We start from the raw sequence: 24343 nt of genomic DNA, 5'->3' as shown, positions 1-24343 counted from the left end.
CTAAAGTTCCCAATCAGTCTATACAGACCACGAAGACCCTCTGACGGAAAACTAGCCAGACTAGAACTAGCCGCCTACCCTTCATGAATCTTCTATGGTAAGGTTAAAGAGATGGTTCACTTAGGTTTAACCTTATTTAGGCCTTACCTAACGTGTTGTCATTTCATTCCATTTTTAAGTCTCTTAACTTGTTTTTTTTTAAAACATCCGACATCTCCCTGCGAGCATTTTTAGACCATGTAGAAATCCTAATGGGAACGGACGTTATCAGCTCATGCCAATTAATACTAGAACTATGTATTGGTCATGTCTGTCTGTGACTGTGCAGCGGTTGTGAAGGAGTGGCTGGTTATTAAACCATGATTAAACAAAACAATGGCTTGGGATCTGACTCCCCTGGCTGCTATCGTGATCTCCGCTCAGAGACCAACGATGCTTCATCCCTCCACTCCAGTCCCTAACTTAATTTCACCCTAAAATCTTCTTATTTTTCTTTCCTTTTTGTTTGTACAGTGTAATTCAGCTTTTAGCTGTGCATGTGTACCAGCTCAAATAAACCTTATTATATATGGGGAGATTATACGATTTTAAGTTCTTATTGACTTATCATAGCAATGTGTAACAATTTAATTCTGATATTTATTTTCAGCCTTTGACAATGGCTGCTGTAAGCGCTCTACTACTTCTACTGCCTGTAGCGTGGACTTGTGCCCCCCAGAAAGCAGGTGAGTATTTTTTCCCTTAAAGAGAGTGGAATCGCTATCCATATGACACTATTGAACAGGTTCTATCAGCATCCTGTAAGATCGGCTTTTCTCTGTGCTTGTTGTTCATCAGACTATGTGATGGTGTCGTGTTTCCCCAATGCCATCATTGCTAACGTCCCGGAGTGTCCCTACGGCTGGGAGATCGGCCAGCTGTCCCTAGGAGGGCTGTGTTACAGCGGTGTCAACAGCCCAGGGTACTTTCGCTTCACCATCCCTGACCTGACGCCCAAAAACAACTCGTACTGTGGCACTCACGCCGAGGTGAGACACTGAACGTACTTTTAATGGAGGGGGTAAGCTTGCCTGAGACATGAAGAGTTGCAGGTCTGAGCAAGGTATTCCAGCTAAATGCAAAGCGATGGGCCTAAAGAATCAACAACCCATCCTCATTCTTTGGCATGTCTGCTATTTTTTCCCAGTATATTGGTGGTAAAGACCCCAAGTATGTCTTCTACAACTCCATTGTGTCCAATGACACTTCACTAACAGTCAGAAACCAGCCGGTCAACTACACGTTCAGCTGCACGTACCGGGCCGCCTACTTGGTCAACAACGCCGTCTTCAGCCAAAGGTAAGCACCGATCCTGGCATTTAGGTCACCGCTGGTACCTTCTGGAAAGCGTTTGCATTCTAACCCAATGACTTGCAGCGTTTTTACTAAACCCTTTGCTTCTTCCAGAGTGGCTACAGTTTTTGTCAACAACGGGAGTTTAGGCACTTTTAGTTCACAGTTGTCTATGAACGTGTTCACGGTGAGTACCTCAAGGTTAGGTTCTCATCAACTTCCCGGACACAGATTAGGCCCAGTCTTGGACATTAAATGGGGATTCTCCATAAAGCATGCTTTTTAGTCTAGGACTAGGCTTAGACTGGCCCCGCAAAACAGGTTCTTAGCTGCTTGAGTGTAAAACGTAATGCTAACATTAGTTTTGTAATATTATGTAGATAATAATTTGTCCATTACTTGTAAGGATCACTCAAGTCGTAAAAGTCAACTTAATGTGAAAATAAATATAACTGACTAACCTATGTTCATGTCTTTAGAATTCCAAGTTCCTATATGCCAAAGATGCCCCCTATGTGATTGACACATCAGAGATTGGCTCTGAAGTGTTCATTGGGATTGAAGCCAAAGGACTCAGCAACAGGTACTCAAAATATACAGTATATACAGTTGAAGTCAGAAGTTTACAAAAACTTAGGTTGGAGTCATTAAAAGTTATTTTTCATCCACTCCACAAATTTCTTGTCAACAAATTATAGGTTTTGGCAAGTCGGTTAGGACATCTACTTTGCGCATGACACGGGTCATTTTTCTAAAAATTGTTAACAGACAGATTATTTCACTTGTAATTCACTGTATCACAATTCCAGTGGGTCAGAAGTTTACATACACTAAGTTGACTGTGCCTTTAAACAGCTTGGAAAATTCAAGAAAATTATGTCATGGCTTTAGAAGCTTCTGATATGCTAATTTACATAATTTGAGTCAATTGGAGGTGTACCTGTGGATGTATTTCAAGGCCTACCTTGAAACTCAGTGCCTCTTTGCTTGACATCATGGGAAAATCAAAAGAAATCAGCCAATACCTCAGAAAAACTATTGTAGACCTCCACATGTCTGGTTCATCCTTGGGAGAAATTTCCAAATGCCTGAAGGTACCATGTTCATCTGTACAAACAATAGTACGCAAGTATAAACACCATGGGACCACGCAGCTGTCATACCGCTCAGGAAGGAGACACGTTCTGTCTCCTAGAGATGAACGTACTTTGGTGGGAAAAGTGCAAATCAATCACAGAACAACAACAAAGGACCTTGTGAAGATGCTGGAGGAAACAGGTACAAAAGTATCTATATCCACAGTAAAACGAGTCCTATATTGACATAACCTGAAAAGCCGCTCAGCAAGGAAGAAGCCACTGCTCCAAAACAGCCATAAAAAAGCCAGACTATGGTTTGCAACTGCACATGGGGACAAAGATCATACTTTTTAGAGATATGTCCTCTGGTCTGATGAAACAAAAATAGAACTGTTTGGCCATTATGACCATCGTTATGTTTGGAGGAAAAAGGGGGAGGCTTGCAAGCCCAAGAACACCATCCCAACCGTGAAGCATGGGGGTGGCAGCATCATGTTGTGGGGGTGCTTTGCTGCAGGAGGGACTGGTGCACTTCACAAAATTGATGGCATCATGCGGGAGGAAAATTATGTGGATGTGTTGAAGCAACATCTCAAGACATCAGTCAGGAAGTTAAAGCTTGGTCGCAAATGGGTCTTCCAAATGGACAATGACCCCAAGCAAACTTCCAAAGTTGTGGCAAAATGGCTTAAGAACAACAAAGTCAAGCTATTGGAGTGGCCATCACAAAGTCCTGACCACAATCCTATAGAAAATTGGTGGGCAGAAATGAAAAAGCGTGTGAGCGCAAGAAGGCCTACAAACCTGACTCAGGTAGGCCTTGAAATCCATCCGCAGGTACACCTCCAATTGACTCAAATTATGTCAATTAGCCTATCAGAAGCTTCTAAAGCAATGACATCATTTTGTGGAATTTTCCAAGCTGTTTAAAGGCACAGTCAACTTAGTGTATGTAAACTTCTGACCCACTGGAATTGTGATACAGTGAATTACAAGTGAAATAATCTGTCCGTAAACAATTGTTAGGAAAATTACTTGTGTCATGCACAAAGTAGATTTCTTAACCGACTTGCCAAAACTATAGTTTGTTAACAAGAAATTTGTGGAGTGGTTATAAAACAAGTTTTAATGACTCCAACCTAAGTGTATGTAAACTTCTGACTTCATCTGTATGTGTTGGAGACAGTGCCTTCAGAAAGTATTTATACCCCTTGACTGATTCCACATTTTGTTGTGTTACAGCCAGAATTCAAAATTGATTAAATTGAATCATTTTCTCTCACCCATTTACACACAATACCCCATAATGACTAAATTAAAATATGTTTTTAGAAATGTTGGCAAATTTATTGAAAACGAAATACAGAAATATAGTATCTAATTTACATAGGTATTCACACCCCTGAGTCAATACATGCTAGAATCAACTTTGGCAGTGATTACAGCCAAGAGTCTTTATGGGTAAGTCTCTAAGAGCTTTGCACACCTGGATTGTACAATATTTGCACATTATTATTCAAAAAATTATCCACGCTTTGTCAAATTGGCTGTTGATCATTGTTAGACAGCCATTTTCAAGTCCTGCCATAGATTTTCAAGTCGATTGAAGTCAAAACTGTAACCAGGCCACTCAGGAACATTCAACGTTGTCTTGGTAAGCAACTCCAGTGTATATTTGGCCTTGTGTTTTAGGTTATTGTCCTGCTGAAAGGTGAATTCTTCTCCAAGTACCTGGTGGAAAGCAGACTGAACCAGGTTTTCCTCTAGGATTTTGCCTGCGCTTAGCTCCATTCCGTTTCTTTTCTTATCCTGAAAAATTCCCCAGTCCGTAACAATTACAAGCATACCCATAACATGATGCAGCCACCACTATGCTTGAAAATATGGAGTGAGGTACTCAGTAATGTGTTGTATTGTGTCACACCCTGATCTGTTTCACCTGTCCTTGTGCTTGTCTCTACCCCTCCAGGTGTCACCCATCTTCCCCATTATCCCCTGGGTATTTATACTTGTGTTTTCTGTTTGTCCGTGCCAGTTCATCTTGTTTTGTTAAGTCAACCAGCGTGTTACTCTGTGCTCCTGCTTTTTTCCTTTTCTCTGTTTTTTGCTAGTCCTCCCGGTTTTGACCCAAGCCTGCCTTGACTCTGAACCTGCCTGCCTGACCATACTGCCTGCCCTGACCTTGAGCCTGCCTGCCACTCTGTACCTCCTGGACTCTGACCTTGTTTTGATATTTTGCCTGTCCATGACCATTCTCTTGCCTGCCCCTTGGATACTAATACATATCAGAGATTCAAACCATCTGCCTCCCATGTCTGCATCTGTGTCTCGCCCTGTGCCCTTATAGTATTAACTGGCCATGACAGACCCAGCAGACTTGGACCAGCTCCGCCACGCTGTCTCCCTGCAGGTAGCCACCATTGGGAGGCATGAGGAGCTACTGCTGGAACTTTTGGAAGGGCTTCGTTCCCTGACAGAACCCCACGACCAAGGGTTCAAGGCTATTATGGAGTAAATCAGTGAGTTAGCTCATAAGAAGTCTGACACCTCTGAGACCTCCCAAACACCCAGTAACCTGTCTACAAGCAGTGGTGGGTTTGTACAGCCTAACCCGGCGCCCCGAGAACCCTGCTTACCTCCTCTGGAGAGATATTCTGGGGATCCTGGAACCTGCCAGGGTTTTCTTTCTCAGTGCTCCCTTATTTTTGAGCTACAGACATCTTCGTTCCCTTCGGACCGGTCGAAGATAGCGTATATTATTATGCTAATGATGGGAAGGGCCCTCTCCTGGGCTACGGAAGTTTGGGAGCAACAGTCTGCCATTTGTCATCTCTGGAAGATTTCATGGCAGAGGTGAGGAAGGTGTTTGATTCGCCAGTATCTGGGAGAGAGACGGCCTGAAAACTACTTGAATTGCATCAAGACTCCCATAGTGTGGCAGACTACGCAGTAGATTTTCACACATTGGCCGCCAAGAGTGCCTGGAATCCGGAGTCCCAGTTCGATACCTTCCTTCACGGACTTTGAGGAAATAAAAGATGAGCTAGCAGCTCGGGAGTTACCGCTGGGCCTCGATTCCCTTATCGCCCTTACTCTTAGGATTTATGGGCGGGTGAGTCAGATACACCGGAATCTATGCAACTGGGCAGAGCTAGATTGTCGCCTAGGGAACCTTCACATAGGCTAAGTTCCAACAGTTGTCTGTACTGTGGGGCTACAGGACATTATATAGCCACCTGCCTGGTTAAGAGACCTATTTCTTTAGTATGTACAAGTAGGTGAGCCAGACTGGGAATCCTCTAATTTCCATCAACAACACTCCCTTTTTTGTGATACTGCTCTGGGGAGAGCAGTCTAAGTCTCTCCGGGTGCTCATTGACTCTGGGGCGGATAAGATTTTTATGGACGCTACCCTAGTTTCTGAATTAGGTATCCCCACTCAACTCCTCTCTGTTCCCATGGACGCTAGAGCAATGGACGGCCGCTCCGTTGGTAGTTACCCACAGCACTTTTCCTGTTAATCTGCAGGTTTCAGGAAATCACAGTGAGGCTATACAGCTTCTCCTCATTGAAACTCCCCATGATCCTCTTGTGTTGGAATTTTATTGGCTCCAAAAACACAAACCCGTTATTTAATGAACCACAAGTTCAATCCTGGGTTGGAGTCCATTCTGCCATTCCCATTGCCTCAAAGCAGTGCAGCCTTCCCCGAGACGCCCTCCTCAGGGCTTAACTTCTTATGGGCAACATCCGGTGTTGGCCAACATCCTGGCCAACATCCGGTGAAATTGCAGAGCACCAAATTCAAAATACAGAAATAGTCAAATTAAACATTCATAAAAATAGAAGTGTTATACCGCGGCTTAAAGATTAACTTCCTGTTAATCCAGCCGCTGTGTCAGATTTCAAAAAGGCTTTACGGTGAAAGCATGCCATACGATTATCTGAGGACAGTGCCTCGCTTACAAAAGCATACAAACATTTTACAACCAAGTAAAGGAATTACAAAAGTCAGAAATAGCGATAAAATTAATCACTTACCTTTGATGATCTTCATATGTTTGCAGTCACAAGAGTCCATGTTACACAATAAATGATTGTTTTGTTCGATAAAGTCCCTCTTTATGTCCCAAAAACTCTGTTTTGTTGGCGCGTTTTGTTCAATAATCCACTGGCTCAAAGGTGGTCACGACATGCAGACGAATACATCCTAATAGTACCGGTAAAGTTTGTCGAAACATGTCAAACAATGTTTATAATTAATCCTCAGGTTGTCTATTGTCTAAATAATTGATAATATTTCAACCAGACAATAGAGTCTTCAATAGAAAGGAACAACAACAAACGGCGCGCAAAACAGCTCTGGTTCATTTAGAGTCCACTGAAAGAATGGTCTCATTCTTCCTCACTTTTCAGAATACAAGCCTGAAACAATGTCTAAAGACTGTTGACATCTAGTGGAAGCCATATGAACTGCAATTTGGGTCCTATCCAAATACATACTGTATAGGCATTCAATAGAAAAGTACCCACATCAAAAATATGCCACTTCCTGGATGGATTTTCCTCAGGTTTTGCCTGCCATATCAGTTCTGTTATACTCACAGACATTATTTTAACAGTTTTGGAAACTTTAGAGTGTTTTCTATCCAATACTACCATGCATATCCTATCTTCTGGGCCTGAGTAACAGGCAGTTTACTTTGGGAACCTCATTCATCCAAACTTCAAAATACTGCCTGCTACCCAAGAGAGGTTAAGTCAAGCCACGGATTTCTCTGCCGTCCCCGCAGAGTACCATGACCTCCTGGAGGTCTTCAGCAAGGCACGGGCTACTTCTCTTCCCCTGCATCATCCCTACGATTGTGCCATTGACCTTCTCCCAGGCACCACACCACCTCGTGGTTGGGTATATTCCCTCTCTGGCCCGGAGACCAAGGCCATGGAGGAGTATATTGAGGACTCTCTGGCTGCTGGAGGCATCCGTCCTTCTGCATCCCCTCCCTGCACAGGGTTTTTCTTTCTGGAAAAGAAGGAAAAGACCCTGCATCCGTGCATTGACTACCGGGGCCTTAATGACATAACGATCAAGAATCGTTACCCCCTACCACTCCTTCTTCGGCTTTCGAACCTCTCCGGGGGCTACCATCTTCTCCTAGCTGGACCTTCAGAATGCCTACCACCTGGTTCGGAAACACAAAGGGGATGAGTGGAAGACAGCCTTCAATGTGGACATTATGAATACCTGGTCATGCCGTTTGGACTCACCAACACCCCCGCGGTCTTCCAGGCCCTGGTAAACAATGTGCCCTGGACATGTTAAATCATTTTGTGTTTGTCAACCTCAACAGCATCTTGTTTTTTTAAGTTCTGCCCAAGAACACATGTTCGACAAGTCCTTCAGTGCCTCCTGGAGAACCAGTTATTTGTGAATGCAGAGATGTGCAATTTCCACCGTTTTACCCCTCTCCTTTCTGGGATATGTCATCGCAGAAGGAAATGTCCAGATGGACCCGAAGGTGAAAGCAGTAGTGGATTGGTCTCAACCTTCGTCCAGGGTGCAGCTACAACGTTTCCTGGGGTTTGCCAATTTCTACCGGCGTTTCATTCGAGGCTACAGCACCCTGGCGGGCCCACTCTCGGCACTCACCTCTCCAAAGGTAACGTTCACATGGTCCCCAGTGGTTGACAAAGCCTTTGTGGACCTGAAGTATCGGTTCACTACAGCCCCATCCTCGTCCATCCGGACCTGTCCTGTCAGTTTGTGGTTGAGGTTGATGCTTCTGATGTTGGAGTGGGGGCTATCCTATCCCAGCGATCCGTCCAGGACCAAAAGCTCCATCCCTGTGCCTTCCTGTCCCATCGTCTCAACTCTGCAGAAAGAAAGTATAATGTGGGTAACCGAGAACTCCTGGCGATCAAGATTCAACTGGAGGAGTGGAGACGCTGGCTGGAGGGAGCAGAACATCCGTTTTTGGTTCGGACCGACCACAAGAATTTGGAATATCTCCACACAGCCAAGCGCCTTAACTCCAGACAGGCCGGGTGGGCTCTGTTATTCACCAGGTTCAACTTCACCATTTCCTATCGCCCAGGGTCCAAGAATGTTAAACCTGACACCCTCTCTCACCGGTACAGTCCCGCTGCCACATCCTCAGACTCAGAGACCATCCTCCCTTCCTCATGTGCTTGCGGTTGCTGTGGGCAGGGGTATTGAGACCCTGGTCTGCAAGGCACAACGTTCCCAGCCTGCCCCTGGAGGGGGCCCGGCTAACCGGTTGTTCGTCCCCAATTCAGTCCAGTCCTGGAATGGGCTCATTCCTCCAGGCTTACCTGTCATCCAGGTACCCGTCGAACCCTGGCCTTCCTCCGACAACGTTTCTGGTGGCTCACAATGGTTCCTGACGCCTCTGCCTTCGTCGCCGCATGCACCGCTTGTGCTCAGAATAAGACTCAGCGGCAAGCCCCTTCCGGCCTACTTCAGCCACTACCTGTCCCTCATCGTCCCTGGTCCCATATCTCCCCACTTTGTTACTGGGCTCCCTCTATCTGATGGCAACACCATCATTCTGATGGTAGTGGATCGGTTTTCCAAGGCCGCCTATTTCATCCCTCTCCCCAAACTACTCTCTGCCAAAGAGATGGCCCAGCTCATGGTGCAGCACGTCTTCAGGATCCACGGACTCCCGGTGTACATGGTCTCCAACCCGGGGTCCTCAGTTCTCGTCTCAGTTCCGGAAGGCGTTCTGCACCCTTATTGGGTCGTCGGCCAGCCTGTCCTCCGGATTCCATCCCAAATCCAACGGCCAGTCGGAGCGAGTAAACCAAGACCTGGAAACAACCTTAAGATGCCTCATCTTGACCAACCCCACTACCTGGAGCCGACAACTGGTCTGGGTGGAGTATACCCGGAACACTCTTCCCTGTTCGGCCACGGGACTTTCCCCTTTCGAGTGCTCCATGGGGTATCAGCCTCTGCTCTTCCCAGAACAAGAGCAGGTAGTCAACATACCCTCGGCCCAGATGTTCATCCGCCGCTGTCGGCATACCTGGAGAAGAGCCCGGGTGGCGCTTCTCAAGACCAACTCCATGTATCGTCGACAAGCGGACCGCCGCCGGACTCCAGCTCCTCGCTATCGTATTGGACAGAGGGTATGTCTATCCACATGGGACCTGCCGCTTCGGGTGGAGTCCCGCAAACTTTCCCCCCATTTCATTGGCCCTTTCCCCATCTCTGGAGTCCATCGTTCCACTGCTGTTTGTCTTTTGTTACCCTGTACCCTCCATATTTACCCTACGTTCCATGTGTCTAGGATTAAGCCCGTGTCTCACAGCCCTTTGTCTTCTGTTTCCAGGTCCATCCCTACGCCCGTTGTCATCGATGGCCATCCGACGTACACGGTGAGATGCCTCCTGAGTGTTTGACCGTGGGGCAGGGGTTTCCAGTACCTGGTTGACTGGGAGGGTTATGGCCTGGAGGAGAGGTGCTGGGTACCCGCTAGAGACATCCTGGACCCAGCCCTCATCACCAACTTCCACCGCCGGCACCCGGTCAACCAGGTATGTGCCCAGGTAGGACACCAAGTGGCGCCCCTAGACGGGGAGGGGGTACTGTCACACCCTGATCTGTTTCATCTATCCTTGTGCTTGTCTCTACCCCTCCAGGTGTCACCCATCTTCCCCATTATCCCCTGGGTATTTATACTTGTGTTTTCTGTCTGTGCCAGGTCGTCTTGTTTTGTCAAGTCAACCAGCGTGTTACTCCGTGCTCCTGCTTTTTCCTTTTGTCTGTTTTATGCTAGTCCTCCTGGTTTTGACCCAAGCCTGCCTTGACTCTGAACCTGCCTGCCTGACCATACTGCCTGCCCTGACCTAGAGCCTGCCTGCCACTCTGTACCTCCTGGACTCTGACCTTGTTTTGATCTTTTGCCTGTCCACGACCATTATCTGGCCTGCCCCTTGGATACTAATAAATATCAGAGACTCGAACCATCTGCCTCCCGTATCTGCATCTGGGTCTCGCCCTGTGCCCTTATCGTATTGGATTTTCCACAAACAACACTTTGTATTCAGGAAAAAATAAGTTAATTTCTTTGACACATTTTTTGCAGTATTACTTTAGTGGCTTGTTGCAAACAGGATGCTTGTTTATGAATATTTTTATTCTGTACAGGCCTCCTTTACACTCCATCAATTAGGTTAGTATTGTGGAGTAACTACAATGTAGTTGTTTTATCCTATCACACTCATTAAACTTTGTAACTGTTTTAAAGTCACCACTGGTGTCAAGGATTCCCCCGGTACTGCTGCTCATTCCGTGCACCAGCTCCGGAGGTCTACGTCACCGGCCTCTAGGCGTCACTGAACTGTTTCATTATGCACACCTGGTTCCCATTCCCCCTGATTAGTAGTTGTATATGTGCCCTCTGGTCACCATTGTTTTGTCGGTTATTGTTACCACATCCGTTGGCCCTCGGCTTCCAAGCTGCGTGTATTGTGTACCCGTTATTCCAGGTCTCGTCCTGTGTATTTGAGGTTTATCCTCGCTGTTTTGTTTGGGTTACATACCTTTTTTGCATACGTGTTTGTTTTGGGCTTCGTCCCCGTGGCTTTCATGGCATGTTGTATTTTCAGGTGGAGTATTAACTTCTTATGGGCGGTAGCGTCCCACCTGGCCAACATCCGGTAAAATTGCAGAGTGCGAAATTCCAACTACAGAATTATAAATATTTAACTTTCATAAAATCAGAAGTGTAATACATCAAAATAAAGCTTAACTTCTTGTTAATCCAGCCGCTGTGTCAGATTTCAAAAAGGCTTTATGGCGAAAGCACACCATGTGAATATCTAAGGACAGCGCCCCGCTTACAAAAGCATGAAAAACATATTTCAACCAGGCAGGTGCACCACGAAAGTCAGAAATAGTGATATAATAAATGCCTTACCTTTGATGATCTTCTTCTGTTGGCACTCCAAAAGGTCCCAGATACATCACAAATGGTCCTTTTGTTCAATAATGTCCTTTTTTGTATCCATAAAAACTCAGTTTAGCTGGCGTGCTTCAGTCAATAATCCACCCAGTTTCCCTCCATCAAAATGCATACAAAATTAATCCCAAATGTTACTAATAAACTTTTCCAAACAAGTCAAACAATGTTTATAATCAAACCTTAGGTACCCTAATACGTAAATAAACGCAAAAATTTAAGACGGAGAATCGTTATTGTCTTTACCGGAGAAAAATACCAAAGAACGCCTTATAATAAAAGTGACAGCCATTGAAAACAGTGGTAGGCTGAATTTTTTGGGGGGGGATGGTTTGTCCTCGGGGTTTCGCCTGCCATATCAGTTCTATTATACTCACAGACATAATTTTAACAGTTTTAGAAACTTTAGAGTGTTTTCTATCCACATCTACCAATTATATGCATATCCTAGCATCTGGGCCTGAGTAACAGGCAGTTTACTTTGGGCACGCTTTCATCCGGATGTGAAAATACGGCCCCCTACCCAAGAGGTTAAAACCCCCCGTTATGTATTCCTGCGCCTGTCTCCATTCCTTTATACAACGTGACAATTGGCCTCATGGTAATATCTCTGAGTGGTTTCCTTCATCTCCGCTTTTCACATTTAATTGATTTGTAAAAAGTTCTAAACATAATTCCACGTTGACATTATGGGGTATTGTGTGTAGGCCAATGATGTAATCCATTTTAAATTCAGTCTGTAACACAACAAAATGTGGAATAAGTCAAGGGGTGTGAATCATTTCTGAAGGCACTGTATTTGTATCATGCAACATCCATTCACCCTTAAAGAGATCACTTCTCTGGATAGAAATGAAGAAAAAGAAGGGGATGATAACACAAAACAGGGGGACGTGCCACCGGATCCCCCTCTCTTGAATAGAATTGTCCAACATTCTTTGCTCCCCCAGATTCAAAGTGGTGATAAGCAACTGCTGGGCGACACCCACTCCTTACTCAATAGACAAGAAGAGGTGGAATCTCATCATCAACAGGTATTTCAGTGGTAACCAACCTAATTCGCACTGCTTGCTGATCAAAACCCAACTTTGTGGAATAAACAAATTCATACTGAATTGCATTGAACGTTCGTACAGGTGATACAGCTGTTCCTATATTTTCCAAACATTTGATCAAACATTCAATCAATTGAGGTCTCTCATTCACAGCTGCTCGTATGACAAAACTGTGACCGTTTTCGAGAACGCCAAAGACAGCCGCTCCATGTTCAAGTTCAACTCATTCCGCTTCCAGCGCCAGGAGAAGGTGTCCACTGTTTGGCTTCACTGCGAGGTTGGGGTTTGTGATGGGGAAAAACTCTCATGTCAGCCAGTAAGTATGACATTTTACCATCCTACATATGTAACATGGGACATTTGTGATAAATAAGCAAAACTAACGGAGTCGTTACATTTGCGTAGTCTCCAGGAAGTTGATACTGGATAAGGGTCTGTCTATAAACTAGGGTACCAGTGAGCATTTCTTGTTGTGGACAACTGTTTAGAGCTGTTAAAGTCATTAATAATAATTAGCTAAACAAATTCATTTGAATACATTAAGATATAAAGGGAGAACATAGATACATTCAATTTAATTCATGAGTTGAATCAAAACCATGCTTGGCGTCTTCACAGATTTGGCAAATATCATGTGACATAAAACATGAACTTTCTCTCCTTATATTTATGATACTATTAGTCGTTGTCATATACTAATCATTTAAGAATTAAATTACACATTGAACTTGATTCCGTAAAATTCCTGGATAATGCTGTTGGAGTCAGTTTTCATGGGCACACATATCCAAAATAATTATGCGATTGCAAAATTGAATGCTTCTAACAGAACGAGTAACTTCAACATGACTAATAAAACAAAAATCTATACTGTCATTAAGGGGGTTCTTCAATAATCACGCTATCACGTTCTGACCTTAGTATGAGGTCATTTTTCCATAGTAGATTGGTCAGGGCGTGACGGGGGGTGTTTTTGTCTATGTATTTTGGGTTTTCTGTTTTCTATGTGGGTTCTCTAGATTGTCGTTCTATGTTGTATTTTCTATGTTGTGGCCGGGTATGGTTTCCAATCAGAGGCTTGTTTTTTGTTGTCTCTGATTGGAAGCCATACTTAGGCAGCCTGTTTTTCCATGGGGTTTTGTGGGTGGTTGTTTTCCGTTTCGTTGTTTGTACCTGACGGGACTGTTGTTGGTCGTTTTGTTATTTTGCAAAGTGTTTTCATTAAAAGTAAATATGAGCACTTCACACACTGCATTTTGGTCTCCTTTAGACGACCCTTATTACACACGCATAATAGTTTGATGTCTAGCTGTTTAGTTGTGGGGACATTGTGCAATACCAGCTGATTCAGGAAAGGCTTTTATGAATGACAGTCAAGTGATAAAGAGCTTGTGTGATACTGCACGTTTTTTGAACAGCCAAAGTGAGGGAATTAATGTGGATCTCGAGGATTGACAGAACATTGGTGTCTGTTAGGCGGTCAAGATAATTAGTCTATGTCAAGAGCCAAAATTAGTCAAGATTCCTGAGGTAAGATAATGGCTTATTTTTCAATTTTCTGTATATGTTACGCACGCCTCTTGGAGGGAACGCAACACCCTGCTACACTCAACTCCCCGTGGAGTGAAAGAGGTATGACTGCAGGTGCGGTAAGGATGACAGAGGCAGAATATATTACCTTCACACAGTAATTTGGGGAAAAGGGTCTGGATGGAACCAAAGCAAAGAAAGTAAAAGTTAAAGCGCTCCCTCTCCTACCTTACGTACCCACCCACAACTTACCTAACTAGCACCAACTGGTGCACTAACCAAAATACAGGGGATGGTCCGCCCAGGTCTTACCTAGTGTAACGAGTGTCGTATGTAATGGACCAAGGTGCAGCGGGAAAATGTATACACATCTTATTTATTATAAAAGGAAAAAAAAGAAACACGTATACAATAACGAACAAATGACACTAACCAGTCCCGTCAGGTGCTACATACACTAAACAGGAAATAACTACCCACAATTCCCATTACCAAAACACCCCTATACATAGGACCTTCAATCAGAGGCAACGAGGAACAGCTGCCTCCAATTGAAAGCCAAATCAATAAACAGAACTAGAAAGACTAGAACATAGAAATATACTAACATAGAACATAAACCAAAACCCCGGAACACTTTAATCAAACACCCCTCTACAAAACACATAGCCCTACAAACCCCGGAACATTTTAATCAAACACCCCTCTACAAAACACATAGCCTTACAAACCCCGAAACACTCTAAACAAATACCCCCTGCCATGTCCTGACCAAACTAATATAGCAAATAACCCCTTTACTGGTCAGGTCTTACCTAGTGTGCATAGACATAGTACATACTACGGGTATATGTATGCCCACAGGCCTCTTGCCTAAGCACTCCCAAGGTGCCTTCCCCTCCCCCCCCGGAACAAATTAAACAGAACAATACAAACTTAAAGTGAACAATTTCACTAATCAAAAACACAGTCCTACGGCATACACAAACATCAGCAGGACCAGCTACAAAATACTTTTTAAAAATTCATAAAGCCCTACAACACAGGACATACCAAGAAGCTCTCTCCTCCTAACAAAGGAACACTAGCTTTTAAAGCTGCAGAAGGAGTCGGTAATTCAAAATAGCTGTATCTCCTGAGGAAAGGGCGGGGTCAGAGCTCCGATCATCAATGGGGCCGACCAATCAGCTGCTTAGGACTTTAGGAAGCAATTTCCTGAAATGCACACATAAACACATACAAACCCACAACAACACAGAAACTGGGGAACGTAACAATATAAAACCAAATAACAACTTGATATAGGGTGGGTGGGCTAAAATTTGAACTGTCTGTCATTGGTCAGGTGCACAGCCAATGCTTCCTGGTCCTTTCAAAGTAGGAGGTAGTCTAGCGGTTAACCTCTTCCAGACAGTTGTACAGAGCAGATGTTGAGGGGCTAGGGGTTGTTTCTGGAAGCCATGGGTATTTTGGTAGCTCAGTCTCTCAGTCAGTCTGACACTGTCTAAAAATATGAATAGCTGTCAACTACTTGCATCCTCTGTCCTTGAGAATCTGAATTGCATGATTCATCGCATCCTCGTCTCCTTCTCAAAATCCATTGGATGAGAAGGTCAGAGGTCCCTCCCCTCAACTTCTTATCTAAAGGGTATTGAGAAGGAGGTGAGGAAAGATTATGTGAGGAAATGCAATTGAGATTCTTCCCTTGTTCCCTCCATTCCTCACCTCCCTCTCAAAGTACATTGTGGGAGAGAACTAAGGGTTCCTCCCCTCGGGCTCCAATGCACTTTCAAGGAGAGGCAAGGAGTATTGGAAAAAGACAGAGGAAGCAAGAATTTGATGGCTAGTTTTCAGATACAGATTCACTCACACCACACACACAGACAGGCTTGAACAGCTAACCTTGTGGGGACACACAATTCAGTCCCATTCAAAATCCTATTTTCTCTAACCGCTAAACCTAACCCTAACCAGTACACTTACCCTAACCCAAAAACCTAACACTAACCCTAAAACTAACCCTACCCTTAATGTAATTATAATTCTAACCTTAACCCTAAACCCCCTATAAATAGCATTTGACCTCATGGGGACTAACAATGTCCCCAGTTGGTCAAATGTTTGTTAGTGTACTATTCTTGTGGGGACTTCTGGTCCCTACAAAAATACTTAAAACATCCCCCCCCACACACACACACACACACACACACACACACACACACACACACACAATATTGAAGAGTTTACTGATTTTAATGATTTCATTATTGGTTATTGTCAATGATTTTGCTGACAGAACCCATTGTATTATATTGTTATATTAACTAAAACATAAATGCTGTTGATCATTTTCATTCTAAAGCAATGTTTAGCATGGCTATAAATGATAGAGAAGTTGACTAAAGAACAAACAGACCTGGCTAATAGGCAAAGAAAAATGTGGTGTCCATGTTTCATGTGACATTTTGAATATTTTGTGGTTGCGAGGTGGAGTTATGGCATCATTTGCTTAGCTAGACTCTTATTCCTGTAACAACACATGTGAAGCTGCAAGAAAATCATGTTTAAATGTATTTCCAACCATTTTGAAATGTTGACGCTGACGTTGGCACCTTTATTTATACAATGACCCATAAATGCAAACTCTGTCATTGCACCTAAAAACTGTTGAAGTGCAATGCCTTCCACTCACTGTCCAATTAAAATGCATACTTTTTACTTATCTGCAAATTGCAGTTTAGTGCATTCACAACACACCTAACCCATTACATGTATCAGGAGTTGGTTGTATACAGCTCTGATCAGTAAAGAGGTCATTAAACACTATCTTCTAATCTTTTTAAGGGCCCGTGCACTGCCAGAAGCCTCCCTTCTGAAGCAGAGCCCAGTGGCGGTATCCTCACCACTGAGTTCCACCTTAAAGGTATGTCTTGTTCATCTTGATGTAACATTTCCTGACCTATCACTTGTGGTTCCCCTTTGCCTATGTAACAACTAAGGGGTGGTATAGTAAATACATGCAATATAATGTAACATAGCATTAAAGGCTCCTTTTTGTCTTTGTTTCACGTCTTTATTTTTTAATAATTGAAAATCAGTTAATAAATGAGTCATTTTTTTCCAATGTTTTTAACACCAGCAAGGTGCCAAGGTCTTGCTTGTGCTGTATGGTGTAACGTTTGACTTCCATCATAATTTGCTGTCTGCCTTTCTATTATGTCTCACTGTTTCCCACAGCTAATGAATCTTCCAATAATGAACACATCACAGGTAATTATCTAAGAGCCGATCACATGGCATAATTACATTAAAAATCTATACTGCCTATTTTCAATCAGTTGACATGTTACCACTGAGTTAATGTTGTCTTTTTAATGCTGCTGCTGACATCCGAAATAGGACATTTGCTGAAGTGACGCATTTATGCTGAAACACTAAATTTATGCTTGAAAAAAGGCTCCGTACCTATTTGTATTATCCCAACAAATAGTACTATTGTAGTGTATTGTAAGTGCATTTATGATGTCCTCCAATTTGTGTTTCTCTTATCTCTTTCCTGTTTCTCCCAGGCACGTCTCTATGTATCCTGTGTATAGTCCTGGTAAACACACTGTTGGGTTGTGTGAATCTACCCAAAATGTAGAATATATAAATGCATTAGAACTGTATGTGTGGACAAACTACTACACTTTTGGAGAGGATATGAAACTACATAGACATGCTGGACACATATACTGACAAGAATATACACTACCGGTCTAAAGTTTGGACACACCTATTCATTCAAGGGTTTTTCGTAATTTTTACTATTTTCTACATTGTAGAATAATAGTAAAGACATCAAAACTATGAAATAAGACATATGGAATCATGTAGTAACCAAAAAGGTGTTAAACAAATCTAAATATATTTTATATATGAGATTCTTCAAAAGCCATCCTTTGCCTTGATGACAGCTTTGCACACTTTTGGCATTCTATCGACCAGCTTCACCTGGAATTCTTTTCCAACAGTCTTGAAGGAGTTCCCACATATGCAGAGCACTTGTTGGCAGCTTTTCCTTCAGTCTCCCAAACCATCTCAATTTGGTTGAGGTTGGGGGATTGTGGAGGCCAGGTGATCTGATGCAGCACTCCATCACTCTCCTTCTTAGTAAAATAGCCCTTACACAGCCTTGAGGTGTGATTGTCCTGTTGAAAAACAAATGATAGTCCCACTAAGCCCAAACTAGATGGGATGGCGTATCACTGCAGAATTCTGTGGTAGCCATGCTGGTTAAGTGTGCCTTGAATTCTAAATAAATCACAGACAGTGTTACCAGCAAATCACCCTCACACCATAACACCTCCTCCTCCTTGCTTTACGGTGGGAAATACACATGCGGAGATCATCCGTTCACCTACACCGCGTCTCACAAAGACACGGCGATTGGAACCAAAAATCGCCAATTTGGACTATAGACCAAACAACAAATTTCCACCGGTCTAATGTCCATTGCTCGTGTTTCTTGGCCCAGGCAAGTCTCTTCTCATTGGTGTCCTTTATTAGTGGTTTCTTTGCAGAAATTCGACTATGAAGGCCTGATTCATTGAACAGTTGATTTTGAGATGTGTCTGTGACTTGTACTGTGTGAAGCATTTATTTGGGATGCAATTTCTGAGGCTGGTAACTCTAATGAACTTACCCTCTGCAGCAGAGGTAACTCTGGGTCTTACATTCCTGTGCCAATCCTCATGAGAGCCAGTTTCATCATAGCGCTTGATGGTTTTTGCGACTGCACTTGAAGAAACGTTCAAAGTTCTTCAAATATTCCGTATTGACTGACCTTCATGTCTTAAAGTAATTATGGACTGTCATTTCTCTTTGCTTTTTTGAGCTGTTCTTGCCATAATGTGGACTTGGTCTTTTACCAAATAGGGCAATCTTCTGTATACCCCCCTACCTTGTCAAAACACAACTGATTGGCTCAAACGCATTAAGGAAAGAAATTCCACAAATGAACTTTTAAGAAGGCACACCTGTTAATTGAAATGCATTCCAGGTGACTACCTCATGAATCTGGTTGAGAGAATGCCAAGAGTGTGCAAAGCTGTCATCAAGTTAAAGGGTGGCTTTTTGAAGAATCTCAAATATGAAATAGATTTTGATTTGTTTAACACTATTTTGGTTACTACTTGATTCCATATGTGTTATTTCATGGTGTTGATGTCTTCACTATCATTCTACAATGTAGAAAATAGTAAAAATAAAGAAAAACCCTTGAATGAGTAAGTGTTCTAAAACTTTTGACCTGTAGTGTATTTACGTGCTATCACACGTGGAAACAAAGAAACATACATGCACACATGCTCATCAGGTCTCAGGGAGTGTACGTACACATTCCTCTTTATTCATACTGTATTAAGCTTTACAAACTGTGCAGTACATTCACAGTGGCATTACAGTAACATCCACCCATGTTCTCATCGCTTCTAGTTATCGGTACATACTTTTACAATTCTAACAATATTCATGTTTAATGTAACCTACAGTACAAATATTCTGTTTCAAAATAATAAAAAAGTACAATAATTGTTTCCCATTAGTCTCTTTTATATATTAAATTAATTCTAACCTTGTGGACAAAAAGTACACATCTCCACATACAGTAATTTACGTTACTGCATTCCATTCAAACCTCGTATAACAAAGGCATGTGACAACAAAGATCAAAAACATGCCTGAAAACATGTAAAAAGCCCTTTCTGCAAATAAATTATTCTGCTAAGAAAGTACCCGTTTTTGTGTGAACAAATCCAGAAACCAGTAATGGGTTGACTAATTCATCTTTGTATTACTGTACTAAACAAGATAATTACTAGAAAAATAGCTGCCATTAACAACCATGTGGGGAAAAAAAAGAAATTCTGTGTGGCCTGAGTTCGCCTGTAGGTCATCCTCTTCCTGCGGTCAGCGTGCGTGCCTTGGTCATATGACTGTGGTCAGAGTTCTCTGTCCTCTTCCCCTCGCTTTGCTCTCTTGGTCTTTGGATGTTGCTGGTTTGACCTAACAAAGAAATGACCAGGGCTCTGTTTAGAAGGATGAAATGTTACAAAGCATTTAGATATCATAGAACTGTATTGTGTAGAACATCTTTATCGGAAATCATGTTAGCTCTATTCATTACATTTCAAACTCACATCATTGAATACACCCCAGGATTATCACCATACACTTATTTAATTTGGTTCACATCAAACATCTACATTTACTCAAGAAAGGTGTGAACATAACATTTCATATAATCATCACGTGTGGTCACTAGGGACTTTTTCAGACCGGAGATAAGTTGCCTTAACATGGACTTAAAGGCCCAGTGCAGTAAAATTATGTTTTTCCTGTGTTTTGTATCATATTGTACAACAGCTGATGAAACTAATACTGTTAAAGTGTGAGGAAATTTGATCAGTGTTATTTCCTGATAGTTGCTGGTTAAAATACAATCTACACAGGACCTTCTAATCAGCAGGTTTGCAGGATGGGAGTTTTGGCTTTCCATGGTGACATCAACATGCGGTAAATAACAAAGAGAGTTCCAAACCTCAGCTACACCGCCTTCAGAAAGGATTCACACCCCTTGACTTTTTCCACATTTTGTTTTGTTACAAGGTCAGATAAAATGTATTTAATTGTCATTTTTTTGGTCAATGATCTACACAAAATACTCTGATGTCAAAGTGAGTGAAAAATGTGTAACCCAAATCATGAAAAATAAAACACTAATCTCTTGATTACATAAGTATTCAAAACCCTGAGTGAATACATGTTAGAATCACCTTTGGCATCAATTACAGCTGTGTGTCTTTCTGGGTAAGCCTGTAAGAGCTATGAAAACCTGAATTGTACAACATTTGCATATTATTCTTTAAAAAATTCTTCAAGCTCTGTCAAGTTGGTTGTTGATCATTGCTAGACAGCCATTTTCAAGTCTTGAAATAGATGTTCAAGTCAATTTAAGTCAAAACTGTAAGTAAGCCAGGAAAATTCAATGTCATCTTGGTAAGCAACTCCAGTGTATATTTGGCCGTATGTTTTAGGTTTGTAACCTGCTTAAAGGTGAATTAATTAACCAGGATTCCCTAATAGGATTTTGCCTGTGCTTAGCTCTATTCCTTTTATTTTTAACCTAAAAAAACTCCCTGGTCCTTGCCGATGAGAAGTATACCCATAACATGATGCAGCCACCACCATGCTTGAAAACATGAAGAGTGTCACGGGTGTCGTAGGGATTGGACCAAAACGCAGTGGGAACGTGTAAACTCATCTTCTTATTTTATTAAAGAAGGAAAACAAAAGAAACACGTATACAAAAACAACAAACGACACTAAACAGTCCCGTCAGGTGCACGAACACAAAACAGGAAATAACTACCCACAAATCCCATACAAAAAACACCCCTCTTAAATAGGACCTTCAATTAGAAGCAACGAGGAGCAGCTGCTTCCAATTGAAGGTCAACCCATTAAACATCACATAGAAATAGACATACTAGAACTAACATAGAAATAGACTAACAAGAACATAGCCCAACAAACCCCGAAACACTCTAAACAAACACCCCCTGCCACGCCCTGACCAAACTACAATAACAAACAACCTCTTTTTCTGGTCAGGACGTGACAAAGAGTGATACTCAGTGATGTGTTGTTTTGGATTTGCCCCAAACATAACGCTTTGTATTCAGGACAAAAGTTAATTTCTTTGACACATTTTTGGCAGTTTTACTTAGTGCCTTATTACTTAGTGCCTTATTGCAAACAGGATGCATGTTTTACAATATTTTTATTCTGTACAGGCTTCCTTCTTTTCACTCTGTCATTTAGGTTAATATTGTAGATTAACTAAAATGTTGATTCATCCTTAGTTTTCTCCTACCATAGCCATTAAACTCTGAAACTGTTCACCATTGGTCTCATGGTGAAATTCCTGAATGGTTTCCTTCCTCTCTGGCAACTGAGTTAGAAAGGACGCCTGTATCTTTGTAGTGACTGGGTGCATTTGATACACCAGCCAAAGTGTAATTAATAACTTCACCATGCTCAAAGGGACATTCAATGTCTGCTTTTTTCATATATTTTTTTTTACCATTAACATGATTTTTGAATGACTACCTCATCTCTGTACCCCACACATATAGTTATCTGTAAGGCCCATCAGTTGAGCAACGAATCTCAAACACAGATTCAACCACAAAGACGAGGGAGGTTTTCCAGTGCCTTGCAAAGGGCACCTATTGGTAAAACACTATTTTTGGACACAGAGAGAGTCCATGCAACTTATTATGTGACTTGTTAAGAACAATTTTACTCCTGAACTTTCACTGAGTGTACAAAACATTACAAACACCTGCACTTTCCATGAAATAGACTGATCAGATGAATCCAGGTGAAAGCTATGATCCCTTATTGATGTCACATTTTATATCCACTTCAATCAGTGTAGATGAAGGGGAGGAGACAGGTTAAAGAGAGATTTTTAAAACTTGAGATGATTGAGAAATGGACTATGTATGTCTGCCATTCAGAGAGTGAATGGGCAAGACAAAATATTTAAGTGCCTTTGAAAGGGGTATGGTAGTAGATGCCAGGCTCACCGATTGTGTCAAGAACTGCAACACTGCTGAGTTTTTCAAGGTCCACCACCCAAAGGACATCCAGCCAACGTGACACAACTGAAGGAAGCATTGGAGTCAACATGGGCCAGCATCCCTGTGGAATGCTTTCGACACGTTATAAAGTCCATGCCCCAATGAATTGAGGCTGTTCTGAGGGAAAAATGGGGGGGGTGGGGGTGCAACTCAATATTAGGAAAGTGTTCCAAATGTTTGGTATACTCAGTGCAATTGCATAATGGAACTGTATTTGATTTGTATGTGAACTGTATGTCCAATTACAAAATACCTTGATCAGTAATCATCTCACTTGTTAGCTGGTGGTGAACTATTTAGCCATTGAGGACAGCAGTGTCGATCAGATGTAAAAATATGTTCTTATACCACTTCTAAGCGCATGCCACCAAACTGTTTATCATGTCCACCTTATCCACTGCTCCCATTTTGCAATTATAGTCAAGCACACAGTCTGGTTTGATCTTTCTCTCTGCCATCAGGTGGCCCACCTTCACTGTGGCTCTCTCTTCTCCTGTAGCTCCAAGGCATAGTGTTTGGTCTCGTCCACTATGTCTCTCACCAGCTCCTCTGTCAGAAACAGCTTGAAGCACTCCGCCTCAGAGGGAGATGGCAAGAGGCTTTGCACTCCAGACTGGGACTCATTAAAGCCAACAGCAGGGCCAGGAGGGGTGAAATGGCTGGCCGCCTTCCAGCTACCGCAGACCTCCTCTACTTCACCCACTGTTGGCCTGCCTCCGTCACCACCAACATCTTCAGAGGGATTTCGTCGCTGGGCAAGTGGTCCTCAGATTCAGGGTTCTCAATGGCCACAAATTTTGGGGACAGCTCCTCACTGTCACTGTTAGCATCTGATTCCTCACTTTCATACTTAGACTTGTCAGAATTGACAAAAATCTCCAGAATTTCCGCATTTGTGAGTTGTCTCCTTTTGAAAGACATAAACAACAAAACTGAATGGCTCTAAGTGAGTGTCAGGGTTGACGTGATTGGCTGCCGGTGTGATGATACTGATGATTTGCCTCCACAGATGGTTTGTTTACATAGCAGGTTAGGATAATTCATGTGGCAGGTTAGGCTCATTATTGTGGCAGGTTGGGTGAATTAACGTGACAGGTTAGTAGAACTAACGCAGCAGGGTGGTGAATTAACATAGGAGGTTAAGAGAATGAGGTTAAGGTTAGGAAAAGGGTTAGGCTTAGCTACATTTCTACAGTTGTCAACAACTATTGTCCCACTAGATAGAGCTGTTGTAGGCCTAGCTACTCCATTTACCCACAACAAAAGAGCCGTAAACAAACCATCTGTGGCGACAATTCATCAGTATCATAACTCGGATTACTTTCGACTTTTAGAATGTGTTTTACTCAATTATTTAGATCACTGGTGGGCTCACCCGTCATGTGATAAATTGTAAATAGTAATTGCTATTAGCTAATTCATATTATGGTTTATGTCAGCCGAGAGTTCCAAATATGACTGCTTGTGCTAGATCACTCTTTCCTAAGTTAGCACTAGAACTAATGTAGCCTACATTTTCTGATTTGGATGAGAATTGTCTTATGCTGTTGCTACTTCTGTGAATGTCTGAACATCTGCATCCAAAAATAAATTGCTCACATTGAGGACATAAAGTTGTAAAGATTGTGTTTGTGCAAAATGTCTGTGAAAAAAACAGTGAGGTCAGCGCAAAC

The 24343-nt window shown here is 42.5% G+C and overlaps 2 protein-coding genes across 4 annotated transcripts in view; one reads left to right on the top strand and one right to left on the bottom strand.

Annotated features, from left to right (window-relative positions):
* On the top strand, positions 1–17802 carry tectb (tectorin beta). Of its 3 annotated transcripts, XM_029712534.1 has the most exons (11): positions 1–97; positions 650–725; positions 838–1028; positions 1187–1338; positions 1447–1519; positions 1812–1915; positions 12349–12432; positions 12607–12769; positions 16828–16906; positions 17221–17253; positions 17553–17802. In XM_029712534.1, the coding sequence occupies exons 1-11, from the start codon at positions 95–97 to the stop codon at positions 17624–17626; spliced, it is 1032 nt and encodes a 343-aa protein (XP_029568394.1). In that variant the 5' UTR covers positions 1–94; the 3' UTR covers positions 17627–17802. The 3 variants fall into 3 exon arrangements, 2 of the variants coding, with proteins under 2 accessions (XP_029568394.1, XP_029568395.1); XM_029712535.1 differs by lacking the exon at positions 1–97 and having other exon boundaries at positions 540–725; XR_003869418.1 differs by lacking the exons at positions 1–97; positions 650–725; positions 838–1028; ... (5 more) ...; positions 17221–17253; positions 17553–17802 and adding an exon at positions 7171–9812 and having other exon boundaries at positions 12349–12424.
* A 1430-nt stretch (positions 17803–19232) lies between these two features.
* Positions 19233–24343, bottom strand: part of gucy2g (guanylate cyclase 2g) — a 90967-nt gene continuing 85856 nt past the window's right edge. Inside the window, exon 22 of the mRNA XM_029715323.1 lies at positions 19233–20028. The gene's annotated coding sequence lies outside the window, so the exon portion shown is untranslated. The remainder of the gene's footprint in view (positions 20029–24343) is intronic.

The sequence above is a fragment of the Salmo trutta genome, chromosome 2 (assembly GCF_901001165.1).
Source record: "Salmo trutta chromosome 2, fSalTru1.1, whole genome shotgun sequence".
Taxonomy (NCBI): Eukaryota; Metazoa; Chordata; class Actinopteri; order Salmoniformes; family Salmonidae; genus Salmo; species Salmo trutta.
The sequence above is the reverse complement of the archived record's forward strand: the minus strand, read 5'-3'. Positions and strand labels throughout refer to the sequence as shown.

What these genes read in the sequence shown, in the direction of transcription:
- tectb (XM_029712534.1), top strand. An exon ending in TGGAATCTCATCATCAACAG is followed by an intron (nt 12,433 to 12,606) that starts GTATTTCAGTGG and finishes TCTCATTCACAG; the next exon opens with CTGCTCGTATGACAAAACTG. An exon ending in CACTGAGTTCCACCTTAAAG is followed by an intron (nt 16,907 to 17,220) that starts GTATGTCTTGTT and finishes TGTTTCCCACAG; the next exon opens with CTAATGAATCTTCCAATAAT.